Genomic DNA, 12,754 nt, shown 5'->3' on the forward strand with positions numbered 1-12,754 from the left:
TGCTTTGATGAATAAATATAGCAATGGAAAAGTGGAGCACAGTTCTGATTTTGTTATTGAAGTGCCAGTTGATGAAGTCGACAAAGACAATGTGGTCAAACAATAATCATGGCTTTTATTAGCAGAAACTCATTGTACAATAATGAAAGACAATAGGTGCATATGCAGTTATATCCAAGGGGAGTGTCCTTAACAGTAGAGATAATGCACAGCCAATGTTAGTACAACAAGGCTCGCCAGAGAGGAGACAGGCAGGTTGACAGACATTCATCACAGTCTCCCCCGGTAGAAGAAAAGTTAAAATCAAAAGGACAGCTGCGAGGATAGACTGAAGCAAGCGATACATGGATACCATGTTTCATCTTGAGAATAATCTAACAGCCAAAATACGCCAGTATCTAGCAAGCAATCAAAATATAATGAGATGTTTTATGAATATGTCAGCCTATCAGGTTGTTTATGAATTCTGGCGCTTCGTCTTAAAACAGGTGGCTCCTTTGCAACCTTGGGAACTGGTACAGCTCCTGGGTCTGTAGTGTGGGAAGGACTGACTTCTGGACCCGCTCCAGAATCGCCAGCGTGATGCAGTGGAGCCTCAGCATGGCCATCTGAAAGATTACTAGGGGTCGCAGGCTGGTGGGGGGGGGTGAGTCCAACCTCTCAGGCTCACTCTGAGTAGGGGTGCGAGGAAGGGGCGAACCAGGCAAGGCCAGTTCTCTTAGGGGTACAGTGTCAGTACTCCCATCTGGGAATTTAACATGAGCGTAGTTGGGCTTAGTATGCAGGAGCTGAACTGGTAGGACTAGGGGGTCTGTTTACGTGTCCGAGCGTAGCTCTTCAGCAGTACAGTTCCAGGCTCAAATAAACAGGCTGGCCAGTCCATCACAGTTCCTGATTTCCTAGGAAAGGCAAACATACATTTGTGAGGTGTTTGATTTGTTGCAGTACACAATAAAGACCGAATAGAATGTAGTGCCTCAGGCAGCACCTCCTGCCACCGGGTAACAGGGTAACTATGTGTTTTTAAAGCAAGATTAACAGTCTTCCAGCCTGATAGGCCGACATATTCATAAAACATCTCATTATATTTCGATTGTTTGCTAGATACTGGCGTACTTTGGCTGTTAGATTATTCTCAAGGCGAAACATGGTATCCATGTATCACTTGCTTCAGTCTTTCCTAGCAGCTGTCCTTTTGATTTTACCCTTCTTCTGCTGGGGGGAGACTGTGGTGAATGTCTGCCAAGCTGCCTGTCTCTCCTCTGGCGAGCCTTGGTGTACTAACATTGGCTGTGCATTATCTCTAATGTTAAGGACACTCCCCTTGGATATAACTGTATATGCACCTATTGTCTTCCATTCCTGCAGCTCCAGGACACATTTTCGTGGTGCTTCTCTTCTTATCAGTTGGAGTACTTTTCGCCTTACACGTTTTAGCCAAGTGGCCGAGTTTCCCACAATAGCTGCAGGTAGCAAATCGAGCCGGGCACTTCTGTCCGGGGTGACAGCTCTTAGCACAGAAGCAGCATTTTTCAGGAGTTTGCCCTTTTCTTTCCTTCGGGGTTCCAGCAAAAGGAATGTTTCCTTTTCGGTTTCTAGCATTTCACTGGACCGCATGGCACTTCTCAGTGTTTTGGCTAGAGTGACTGACCGGTCGTAGGTTAAGGGCTCCGTCTCCACCAGCTTCTGTCGGATGTAACTGGACTAAATCCCGTTAACAAAAGCATCCAGCTTCAAGGCATTGTGGTGTTGTTGCACATTGACTGCCCTGACATCACATTCGTTTGCCAGCGAGTCGAGGGCCACTGCATAGGCAGCATCACTTTCCCTGGGTTTCTGGTGTCCAGTCAGCAACTGGTGTCGAGCAAGCACCACATTCCGTGGCGCTGCATTGTAAGCAGTCAGACGTTCCCGGGCTATAGCCAGAATGGTAGCTACTTGCTTTATGGCGAAAGGGACCTCACCCAACAGAGAGTTCAGGTGGCCCAATTGTATTGCCTCATCGACCAAGTTGTTTTGAGCCATGTAGAAATTAAAACAAGCAATCCAGTGGTTGAAAATGTCTCTGGCCCTTGGGGCAGACTCGTCGATTATCAGCCGTTCTGGCTTGAGTGCTGCATCCATTTCTGCTAATAAAATTGAACTGCCAGTTGATGAAATAGACAAAGACAATGTGGTTAAACAATAATCATGGCTTTTATTAGCAGAAACTCATGGTACAATAATGAAAGACAATAGGTGCACATACAGTTATGTCCAAGGGGAGTGTCCTTAACAGTAGAGATAATGCACAGCCAATGTTAGTACAGCAAGGCTCGCCAGAGGGGAGACAGGCAGCTTGGCAGACATTCACCACAGTTGCTTTATCCTTTTTCCAGAAAAAATTGCCTGCTATATTTTGGTTGGTTAATAAACCGATATTTTCTTCCACCATTTTCCAGTATCACGCTGAAGAGAAATGCACAGACAAACTGAAAGATTTTATTTGTTCAGTAATTAAATAAATAGTTGCATTGATTGCAGTAGAGCTTTAGTGAATCATGAATATTTTACAGTAAACTATGGACAAACTATCACACAAAACAATGAGGCAATATTTTCTATACACTTAATTATATTCCAATTATAGAAGAATTAAGGATGATATGTTCCAAAGAACATATTGACAGTTTAGGCCATCATTAACAATAAACAAACTAGCAATGTTTGAAAGTAATTGCTGTTCCTTTTAATACATAACGTATCATGAATTATGCATATTCTACTCAGAAAAATAGCAAAAATAAATTTTATAATGTTCATTATATAATCAGAAAAACTAAGTTGCCTGAAGTTTTGCAATAAACACTTTGCCAAACAGTAAAAGATATTCAAGATTTTTTTCTTCGCTTGCAATTTAATTTTTCCTTTTTTCCATGTTTCTTGTTAAGCTTGTTCTCCTGAAGGGAATGGGATAAAGCTCCAATAGGTGGCAGAAAGGATCCTGCTTATAATTGTGATTTGTACAACCAGAGGTACACCTAATCTATCCATGTTGAATATTTATGCTCATGAAATTATACAAATGATTACTAGATAGCAAACACAATTAGGAGTTTCCTCTAGCTGCGATATAGGAGTTCCTTCGTCTGTATAACATGGTGGAATTCCACTACCTTACATAATTTTTATGCCAGCATCTTGTGTAATCCTCTAACTAAAACCAAAAAGATTTTCTATTTACTTTATTGAAACAATCCATTTAGTCTGGAATAATACATTTTGAAAATATGTAATTGTAATATGAAAGTTGATTGAATTTAGCTTATTTGCATGTTAAGGAGTCAGATAAGACACTTAAGCTAAAAACAAAAAGCCAAAATCTAATCATTCTTATTGAAATGTAGTTATGACAAATCATATTTGTGTGATACTGTTCAATACATGCAAATATGGACATAATTTTAGACCTAGTTGTAAATAGAAATTATTTGTACATCCGTCATAATTAAAGGTGGCTGCTATCAATTTTCTACTTTTCTTGCCATCATGAACTGTATTTATTAAGAATTAATGCAGGAGAATGCAGAGAATTTGACTGTTTTGCACCCAGAGGCTTCTACCACCCTAATCTTCTCTATTCAGCAATTCTGCTGTTAAATAGAACAAAACAATTTCATGTTAGTTTTATACTGGGCTCATTTTGTTGACGGCAGCTCAACCTGAAAGTTTGCGTTATTGTCCATTTGAAGGAAAGAACACTGGTAGAAAATTCTCTGAACTTACAATGGGGTAGCAGAAAAAAAATGCATCAAATAATTTAAGACAGTCATTTACGTTGACTTGATTAGTCACAGGGCAGACATTCACCAATGGTCATTCATGCTGAGTTTGTGAGAGGATGTACTTCCTTTCAGCAATTCCATTCCAATGACTTCAAAGGAAGCAAATGTTCAGGGACAACTACAGCTAGTGACTGATGTACTCACATCAAATTTAGAATTTGACTCCATAAAACTTCTCCCCTAACAGAATTTTGAGAGGATCTTTAATTATTCTATAGTATTTTCACATTGATTAACTCATCAGTTAAAGAATATCCTCATGAATGCAGATCTAATTATTTTATTTTCTAAGAGGCAAAATGAAGTTAAAAAGTCCATATGAATTTTACCGTTCATATGGACTTTTTACTTCATTTGTCTCTTCAGTTTGCATGGCAAAATGTCTTTCTAATTGTGATTATATTCTCCTGATTTATTGTGAATTGGAAATCAGTATAATAAAGTGATAGAAACTGCACGTATTTCTTTAGAATCCTTTCTTACACCTAAATAACTATAATACATACTTGTTGTAGATATCCAGAACATGTCATTTCATTATTTTTGAATTATGTCATAACTTCTACACTTTAATATTTGGCCAGGTAATTTCGAATATTTTCAATCAATCAACAACCCACATAATTAGTCAGCCACTGAACTGAGCCACAAATAAAAGCATCATACCAAGATTTTAAAAAAATTCTAATTTTTGTTGACCAACTCTTTCATTCAAAACCATTCAGTTCTAAAAATACCATGGCTAATTTATTTGAAGTCAATTTCAAACTGAGTCCATGTGTTTGACAAAGCATCGTCATTCATGAATTTTCTTGAGATCCCATTTTGTTTTGCTGAAATGGTGCCCATTGATGTCAGAGCTGCAGGCTTAGGGATACTCTTGTTGTATAGGTCGGTACTGTTTCTGCAGTAAAGCAAAAAAAAAATTGTTTTATGTTATCAAACATTAGCATTGCTGAAATTTGGTTAAGGATGAATTTTACTTTATTTTGCAGTAAACTAGTGGAATGGATCACTAACATTTCAGAGAATTTGTCAAATGTCAGAGTAATTTTTATAACATTTAATTCAAACATACTATTTCTAGAATCAGGGATAAAATATTGTAACAGTGTATTTGTCAAATACTCCAAGTAGCTGCTGATGAGATAAACATAAAAATTATAGAACATATTGAAATTCTAGAGCAAATCATTCAAATATAGTTTTTAAATATTAATCTTAAGTTGAGAAGCATGCTCTATTTCTTTTTCAAGAAATTTTACATGTAAAATTAAAGTGCCCAGTGTGAAAGCAAAATCAGCTCAACGTCGGCGTCAGATCACGTCATCTCTCTCCGCGGATTGACTGCCTCTACCCCTAGTACAATCCCCGGCATCTACAGACGCCGGTGATACAATCAAGCAAGTGTGAAACAGGTAATTGCACCAGTAGAAGGTAGAACAGTCCTAACCCTGGCGATGGCTCCTTGCAATTGTTTGTCCCAGTTAGGAGTGGTCAAGTGTGAAATGCCAAACCCCCATTCCTATCCTGGGGCACTGAATGTCCAATTTAGTGGGATGCAAGTGTGAAAGAGGCTATAGATAATAAAAAGACTTGGATCAAGAGCAGAGGTACCCCAAATAGAATATCCACTTTGAAATCCTCCAAAAATGTCAAAGTAAATATAATTTGTGACTTTCCTAGCTTCTCTTGCTTTGGTAACCTCCCAATACAATCTCACTAACCCTCTCCTCAACATCCCATTCCCAAGCAAGAAAGATCCTGCTCAAAGAACCAAATGGTGCAGCATTTTCCTAGGTCTTTCCCTCCTATAATGGGAGGTATGTTAAACCAAAGCTTGGTGATACTATTACTGACCTGTCTATTTTCCTACATTTTTAAAATTTACAACATAAATTGTGATCTTGGTCATTTCCAATTTTACAAAAAAAAATCTTCAATTTGGAACCAAATAAACAAAGCCACTTGGACACTTACCTCTTTCCTTCAGATCCTGAAAGTACATGTGCATCAAATCTTTTTCAAATAATTCATGTTCTTCAGCATCTTCAAAGATTTCACAATTTCCCTTATCTTCCACCTGGTCAAGTGGATTTTCACGTAGATCAATATATCTGATAAAGGATAGAAAGCAGTGTTTATTGTTATATAATTTACCTCTCTTGGACAAAAAACATCTCCTCACTTGTCAGGAAGAAGCAGCAGCATCTACACTTCCTGAGAAAACTGAGGCAGGCAAGGCTGCCAACCACCATTCTGTCAACTTTCTACAGGAGCTCAATTGAGACCATCCTCGCCGGCTGCATCACAGTGTGGTATGTTGCTGTAGAGCTGTGGTTCCCAACCTTTTACTTTCCACTCACATACCACTTTAAGTATTCCCTATGCTATAAGTGTTCTGTGATTAGTAAGGGATTGCTTAAGGTGGTATGTGGGTGGAAAGAAAAAGTTTCAAAACCACTGTTTTAATCGTACCCCATTGAATGATGACATTGTGGCCTTTAGTGAAACTTGGTTGCAGGAGGGGCAGGACTGACAGCTCAATGTTCCTGGCTTCCATGCTTCAGGTGCAAATAGAATGGGGTTGGTGGGGGGGGGGGGTTGTGGAATTGAAAGAGGAAGAGTGACATTGCTCAACAAGGAAAATATCACAACTGTGCTCAGGCATGACAGATCAGAGGGCTCGACTACTGAGACTATATGGATAGAGCAGAGGAACGAGAAAGGTATAACCACACTCATGGGGTTGTATTATAGAACACCCAATAGTCAGTGAAAATTGGAGGAGCAAATTTGTAGAGAGATAGCAGACAGGTGCAGGAAACATAAGGTTGTCATAGTAGGAGATTTTAACTTTCCTCATATTGACTGGGACTCCCAATCTGTAAAAGGGCTGGATGGCTTGGAGTTTGTCAAATGTGTTCAGGAAAGTATTTGAAATCAATATATAGAGGTACCAACTAGAGAGAGTGCGATACTGGATTTCCCATTAGGGAATGAGACAGGACAAGTGAGAGAAGTATGTGTAGGGGAACATTTTGGATTCAGTGATCATAATGTCATTAGTTTCAAAATAATTATGGAGAAAGATAAGTCTAGGTCTCAAGTTGAGATTCTAAATTGGAGAAAGGCTAATTTTGAGGAAATGAGAAAGGATCTAGAGTGCATGGATTAAGATGTTCTTTTTGGGCAAGGACGAAAAAGGTAAGTGAAAGACCTTCAAAGGTGAAATCTTGAGAGTACAGACTTTCTATGTTCCCATCAGGATTAAAGGCAAATACTGATCTATTAAGTGAGAAGTGTAAAATTTTTGAAGCTTCACTGATCCATATGTTTTGGGAGTGCTCAAATTTAGAGACATTTTGGAAAGACATTTTTCAAACTTTATCAATGACTTTTAAGATCAAAGTAGAACCTTTTCCGTTAATTGCTTTGTTTGGTTTTTCATGTGAGCTAGATATACCTCTGTCTGCAACTCAGGAGAATGTTTTAGCCTTTACCACACTGATAGTCTGATGAGCAATTTTATTGAAATGGAAAGATGACTCTTCACCTACCCATACACAGTGGTTGCATGATGTAATGTCCTATTTAAGCTTCGAAAAAAATAGATACAACATTAAAGATAGAAAGTTTCAATTTGTAAAGAGGTGGGGCCCATTCATAAAATATTATCATGATTGGAAGAATTAAGAATTTTGAATGTTCTGGGGATTCTCTGTCCGATGTCTGGAGGTTGCAATCCGAATCACAATTTCCCTTTTCTTTTACAAAGTTTACCTTGATTAGAGGAAGGGGGGTAGATAAGATTTAGTTTTTTTTTTGTTTATTTTCTTTTTTTCATTTTTATCAATTTTTATTTAGATTAATTTGGCAAATATGGGTTTCAACATGGTTATTATAGATTAATTCAATAATGTTTCTCATGTGGATTAAGCAACTGTCTAATGTAGTTCCATCTTTTTTGTACTTGTATGTTTATGAGATGACTTGTTATGTGTTTTCTTTAAAAAAAAATATGTGTTTAAATGTAAAACTCAATAAAAATATTTTTAAAAAGAAAAGGATTAAAAGCAAAGTTAACAGGGATGATGATCCTGGGTTTTCGAGGGATATTGGGGATCTGGTTTGGAAGAAGAGACAGGTGTATAGCAGGTAAGGTAACACAGAGCAAATGAAGTACTTAAGGAGAATACAAAATGCAAAAAAAAACCTTAAGAAATAAATCAGGAAGGCTAAAAATAAAATGACACGAAGTTGCTTTGGCAGACGTGTGAAGGAAAATCCTAAGGGCTTCTAAAGGAATATTAAAGCAAAAGAATAGTAAGGGACAAAATTAGTCCCCTTGAAGTTCAGACTGGTCAGCTTTGTATGGAGCCAGAAAAGATGGGGGAGATCTTAAATGTTATTTTTTCATCAGTATTCACTCAGGAAATGGGAACAGAGTGGTGAGAAGTAAGGAAAACAAGCAGTAAGGTCATAGAACCTATACAAATTAAAGAGGAGGAAGTGCTTGCTGTCTTAAAGCAGGGGTGGATAAATTCCCACAGGCTGACAATATATTCTCTCCGACCTTAAGAAATTTCAGGGCTCTGGCAGTAATATTTAAAATGTCCTTAGCCACAGGTGTAGTGCCAGAAGATTGGAGGGTAGTTCATATTGTTCTGTTGTTTAAAAAAGGCTCCAAAAGTAACCCTTGAAATTATAGGTTGGTTAGCCTGATGTCAGCAGTAGGTAAACTATTGGGAGGTGTTCTAAGAGATCAAATATATGCAGTAAGTATTTGGATAACTAGAGACTGATAAGGGATAGTCAGTATGTCTTTGTGCATGGTAGGTTGTATTTAACCAATCTGATAAGAGTTTTTTAGGAGGTTACCAGAAAAGTTGATGAAGGATGTTTTGTTCTTGGACTTTAGTAAGGCCTTTGACAAAGTCCCACATGGGAGGTTAGACAGGAAGGCTTGGAATTCATGGTGAGTTAGTAAATTGGATTTGACATTGGCTGGATGGGAGAAACCAAAGAGTGGTACTAGATCCTGTGACTAGTGGTGTGCCTCTGGGATTAATGCTGGGACCATTGCTGTTTGACATCTATATCAATGATCTGGATGAGAATGTGTCATAAGGTTGAACCAACAAGTTTGCTGATAACCCAAAGGTGTTGTGGACAGCGAGGAAGGTTTTCAAAGCATGCAGAGGGATCTGGACTAGGTGGAAAAATGGGCTGACAAATGGCAGAAGGAATTTAATGTAGATAAATATGAGGTGTTGCATTTTGGAAGGACAAATCAAGAAGGGACATATACAATAAATGAGGAGAGCAGTAGAACAGAGGACTCTAAGAATACAGGTACATATTTCCTTGAAAGTTATGTCATAGGTAGATGGGGTTGTAAAAAGAACTTTTTTGCATATTGGCCTTCAGAAATCAAAGTACTGAGTATAGGAGTTGGGATGTTATGGTAAACTTGTATAAGACATTGTAAAACCAAATTTAGAGTATTGTGTGCAGTTCAGGACACCTTGCTACAGTAAAGATATCAATAAGATTGAAAGAGAACAGGGAAGATTTACTAGGATGTTGCTGGGACTTCAGGAACTGAGTTACAGGGAAAGGTTAAACAGGTTAGGATTTTATTTCCTGGAGCTTAAAAGAATTAGGGGAGATTTGATCGAGGTATTATGAGGGGCGTAGACAGAGTAAATGTAGGTAGGCTTTTTCCACTGAGATTAAGTGAGATACAAACCAGAGAACATGGGTTAAGAGTGAAAAGGGAAAAGTTTAGTGGGAGCATGAGAGGGAACGTCTTCACACAAGGAGTGGTGGGAGGGTGGAATGAGCTGTCAGCTAAGGTGGTGAATATGGGCTCAATTTTAACATTTAAGAAAAAATTGGACAGGAACATGGATGTGAGAGCTAGGGAGGGCTATAGACTGGGTGTAGGTCAGTGGGACTAGGTAGAAAAATGGTTCAGCACAGACTATTTAAAATTTTAAATTAAAAAAATACATACAGCACTATAACAGACCAATTCGCCCCTATGAGTCCGTAACACCCAATTTATACCCCACTAACCTACATCCTGGAATGTTTTTGAAGAGTGGGAGAAAATCAGACGCCCCCCCCCCCCCAGAAAAAAAACCCACATAGACATGGGGAGAACGTACAAACTCCTTACAGACAGTGTGGGATTCAAACCCAGGTCTGGTTCTGATCACTGACGTTATAAAGGTGTTGCACTAACCACCACACTAACCATGCTGCCCTAGAAGGGCCTGTTTCTGTGCTGTAATATTCTAAGGTTCTATTAGACCATAGAACAGAAACAGGTTATTCAGCCCATAAGTCTGCATCACCATTTAATTATGAGCCATTTTTTTCCACTCAGCCCCACTGCCCAGCCTTCTCCCCATAACCTTGTCTAATCAAGAATCTATTAATCTATGCCTTAAATAATCTATCGATTCCTGAAAGATCATTATCATTAGTAAAGAGATGCTACTGGAATCTGAATATGGTGGCCTACAACTCAGAGTGTTGAAGGAGATGGTTATTGAGATAATGGGGGTTCTGGTTGAAAATGTTCAAAGTTTTTAAAACTTTCTGATAGTTCTTGCAGATTGAAAGCTGGGAATTGTGACACCACCACTTAAGAAAGAAGAGGGGCAGAAAACATGAATGGGCAGCACCAACATAAACTTAAGAAAAGGTAATCATGTTGAACTATTCTATAAGAATTATTTGAAGAGAAAATGTGGGAGAATATGGATTTTCTGAAAGTCCCAGGTGAGTAGCTTAGTGAACACAGTTAGGGTACATGGATTCACAGGAGACTGCATATGGTGGAATTTAGAACAAGAAAAAAACCAAACTACTGGAGGAACTTTAGTGGGACAGGCAACATCCATGGAAGGACATTGACAGTTGAAATTTTGGATCAAAACCTGCTTCAAAGAGAGGAGGAAATCTTTTTTAAAGTGGGCACTCCTTGAATGGTGACAACAAAATAGATTCGGAAATCAAGAGCAAGAAGACAAACTGCTAGAAGATCTCAGTAAGTCAGGTCCATGGATATAAATGGTCAGGACAATGTTTCATGGATACATGGAATTGATGATAGTTGTCAATGGACAGAATAGGAATAATGGGTCCTTCTTAGAATGGCAAATTGTAAATAGTGGGGTACCAAAGATTCGGGATCTACATTAGTAATCTGGCTGAAGAAATCCAATGTAGCACCCCTAAGTTTACTCATGTTAGTGAACTGGAGTTTTGAAATGCAGAATAACATGCAGCTGCTCCAATATTGTGAGGTTATTGGAATCAACCAAAGATGAACACCACAATTTCTCCTTTTATTTGTACAATATTTTAGCCTTTGTGCTTCCTCAGGTTTACTTCTCTTGGTGAGGAGAGCATTATTGGCCTTGTCCTGATTTCTTCAATATACCTCTAACTCCCCACCCCTTCTCGATTTAGGACAGGGATTTAGCAAAAGGAAGTTCCACTTGAACTATTCCAATTAAACAATGATGCCATAAAGTTTCTGGATAGGAAATATATCACCTAACAAAAGCATTACCACGAACCTGACAACACCACACCAACTAAATGCAACTTCAGTATGCTTAATTATGCACGTATAATGAAGTAACATGCCTGAAATGTGTTGTGATCCACAATCATGACAGAACAACATCATTATTTCAAGGTGAATGCAAAGAAAAAAAATGACAAATATTGTACGTTCATTCACAATTGACACATATAATCAATAATTGAATGCCCAAAATATTCTGAAAGCCCATATGAATGAAGTATTCTTGATTCTCCACTCTGCTAGATTTGCAATATTTATCATACCAGCAACAATAATTTTCTTCAGAGTTTTTTTTTCTCATGGGTATTTTCATTTTTGCTGTTTGAAGTGACATTCCATATTCCAGTGAGGAAGAGTTTGTTCATTGTTTGCTGTAGTAAACTGTTTGGAGCTTTATGCTGAGTTGCGAAACATTTATCGCCAACCAATAACAAAAGAAAGGACATTTTAATAAATCTCTTTATCCAATGCCTTTTATGCCTCCCACATGTCCAAACATAAGGAAAAAAAATGCAATACATCTATTTCACTATTTGAGATTGGGAAACATTGATTTTAACTCTTAAAAGAGCAGTTTGAAAATTTATGTTGTGCCAGTATAAATGACCAAATGTTTAATCTCAAATTGCAACGAAAACCAATGCAGTAAAATCTCCTTCAGTTCAATTACATAGTATGACCCACGTGTTTAGCTTCCTGTGTGTTCCTGTACCTCTGTCCATCACTTTCCTTAAATAATTCTATTTAACTACAATATTCCTTGCCTTTATTGGCTTTCCAAAAATCTACCTACTATTTTGTTCCTTTCTTCTAACTATTCTCCTACTCATTGTTGGTAGATATCCCCCTCGATATTTTGTAAGATTTGTAGGTATATTTTACAGTTCTCAGTTTGTCCAAAGGGCTGATGAATTACAAATGCCCCTACTATAGGAGCACCAGTCCCATGTTATGCCAGTTTTAGTACTTAACCTGCTTGGAGAAAAATCTCTATTATTGTGCTTTCAGCACTTGTTACTCATTCAGTACTATTGCTCAATTGAATGCATCAGCAGTCATGAACTCGGTCATCTTAATATGCAGTAATTTGTACCTTACAATGTAACAATCAACACTGAATCCATCTGCATTCCACTTGATTACTCATGTGTCCTCCCAACGGCAGACTAACACCAGCAAAAGGCAGGCAGCTAATGATAGAAATGCAATACAGGTACTTCAAATCTTATTTTCTATTGACTTTTAAGCAAAACTATAAATGAAAAGGAGATAGTGGAGGAAATCAAAACAAAGGAAAATAATATAAATAACAACAAAATGAAAA

The 12,754-nt window shown here is 38.0% G+C and overlaps 1 protein-coding gene and 1 long non-coding RNA gene across 2 annotated transcripts in view; one reads left to right on the forward strand and one right to left on the reverse strand.

Moving 5' to 3' along the window:
* Positions 1-12,754, forward strand: part of LOC138759142 (uncharacterized) — a 74,269-nt gene that overhangs the window by 36,195 nt on the left and 25,320 nt on the right. Inside the window, exons 2-5 of the long non-coding RNA XR_011354641.1 lie at positions 2,931-3,014; positions 5,081-5,242; positions 6,020-6,142; positions 10,441-10,539. This is a non-coding gene — a long non-coding RNA (uncharacterized lncRNA). The remainder of the gene's footprint in view (positions 1-2,930; positions 3,015-5,080; positions 5,243-6,019; positions 6,143-10,440; positions 10,540-12,754) is intronic.
* Positions 3,407-12,754, reverse strand: part of lrrc2 (leucine rich repeat containing 2) — an 89,756-nt gene continuing 80,408 nt past the window's right edge. The window contains exons 8-9 of the mRNA XM_069929114.1: positions 5,805-5,941; positions 3,407-4,728 (exon numbers count right to left, since the gene is read on the reverse strand). Of these exons, the coding sequence (XP_069785215.1) occupies positions 4,679-4,728; positions 5,805-5,941 (187 nt within the window). The 3' untranslated portion in view covers positions 3,407-4,678. The remainder of the gene's footprint in view (positions 4,729-5,804; positions 5,942-12,754) is intronic.

Source organism: Narcine bancroftii, chromosome 1, assembly GCF_036971445.1.
Source record: "Narcine bancroftii isolate sNarBan1 chromosome 1, sNarBan1.hap1, whole genome shotgun sequence".
Taxonomy (NCBI): domain Eukaryota; kingdom Metazoa; phylum Chordata; class Chondrichthyes; order Torpediniformes; family Narcinidae; genus Narcine; species Narcine bancroftii.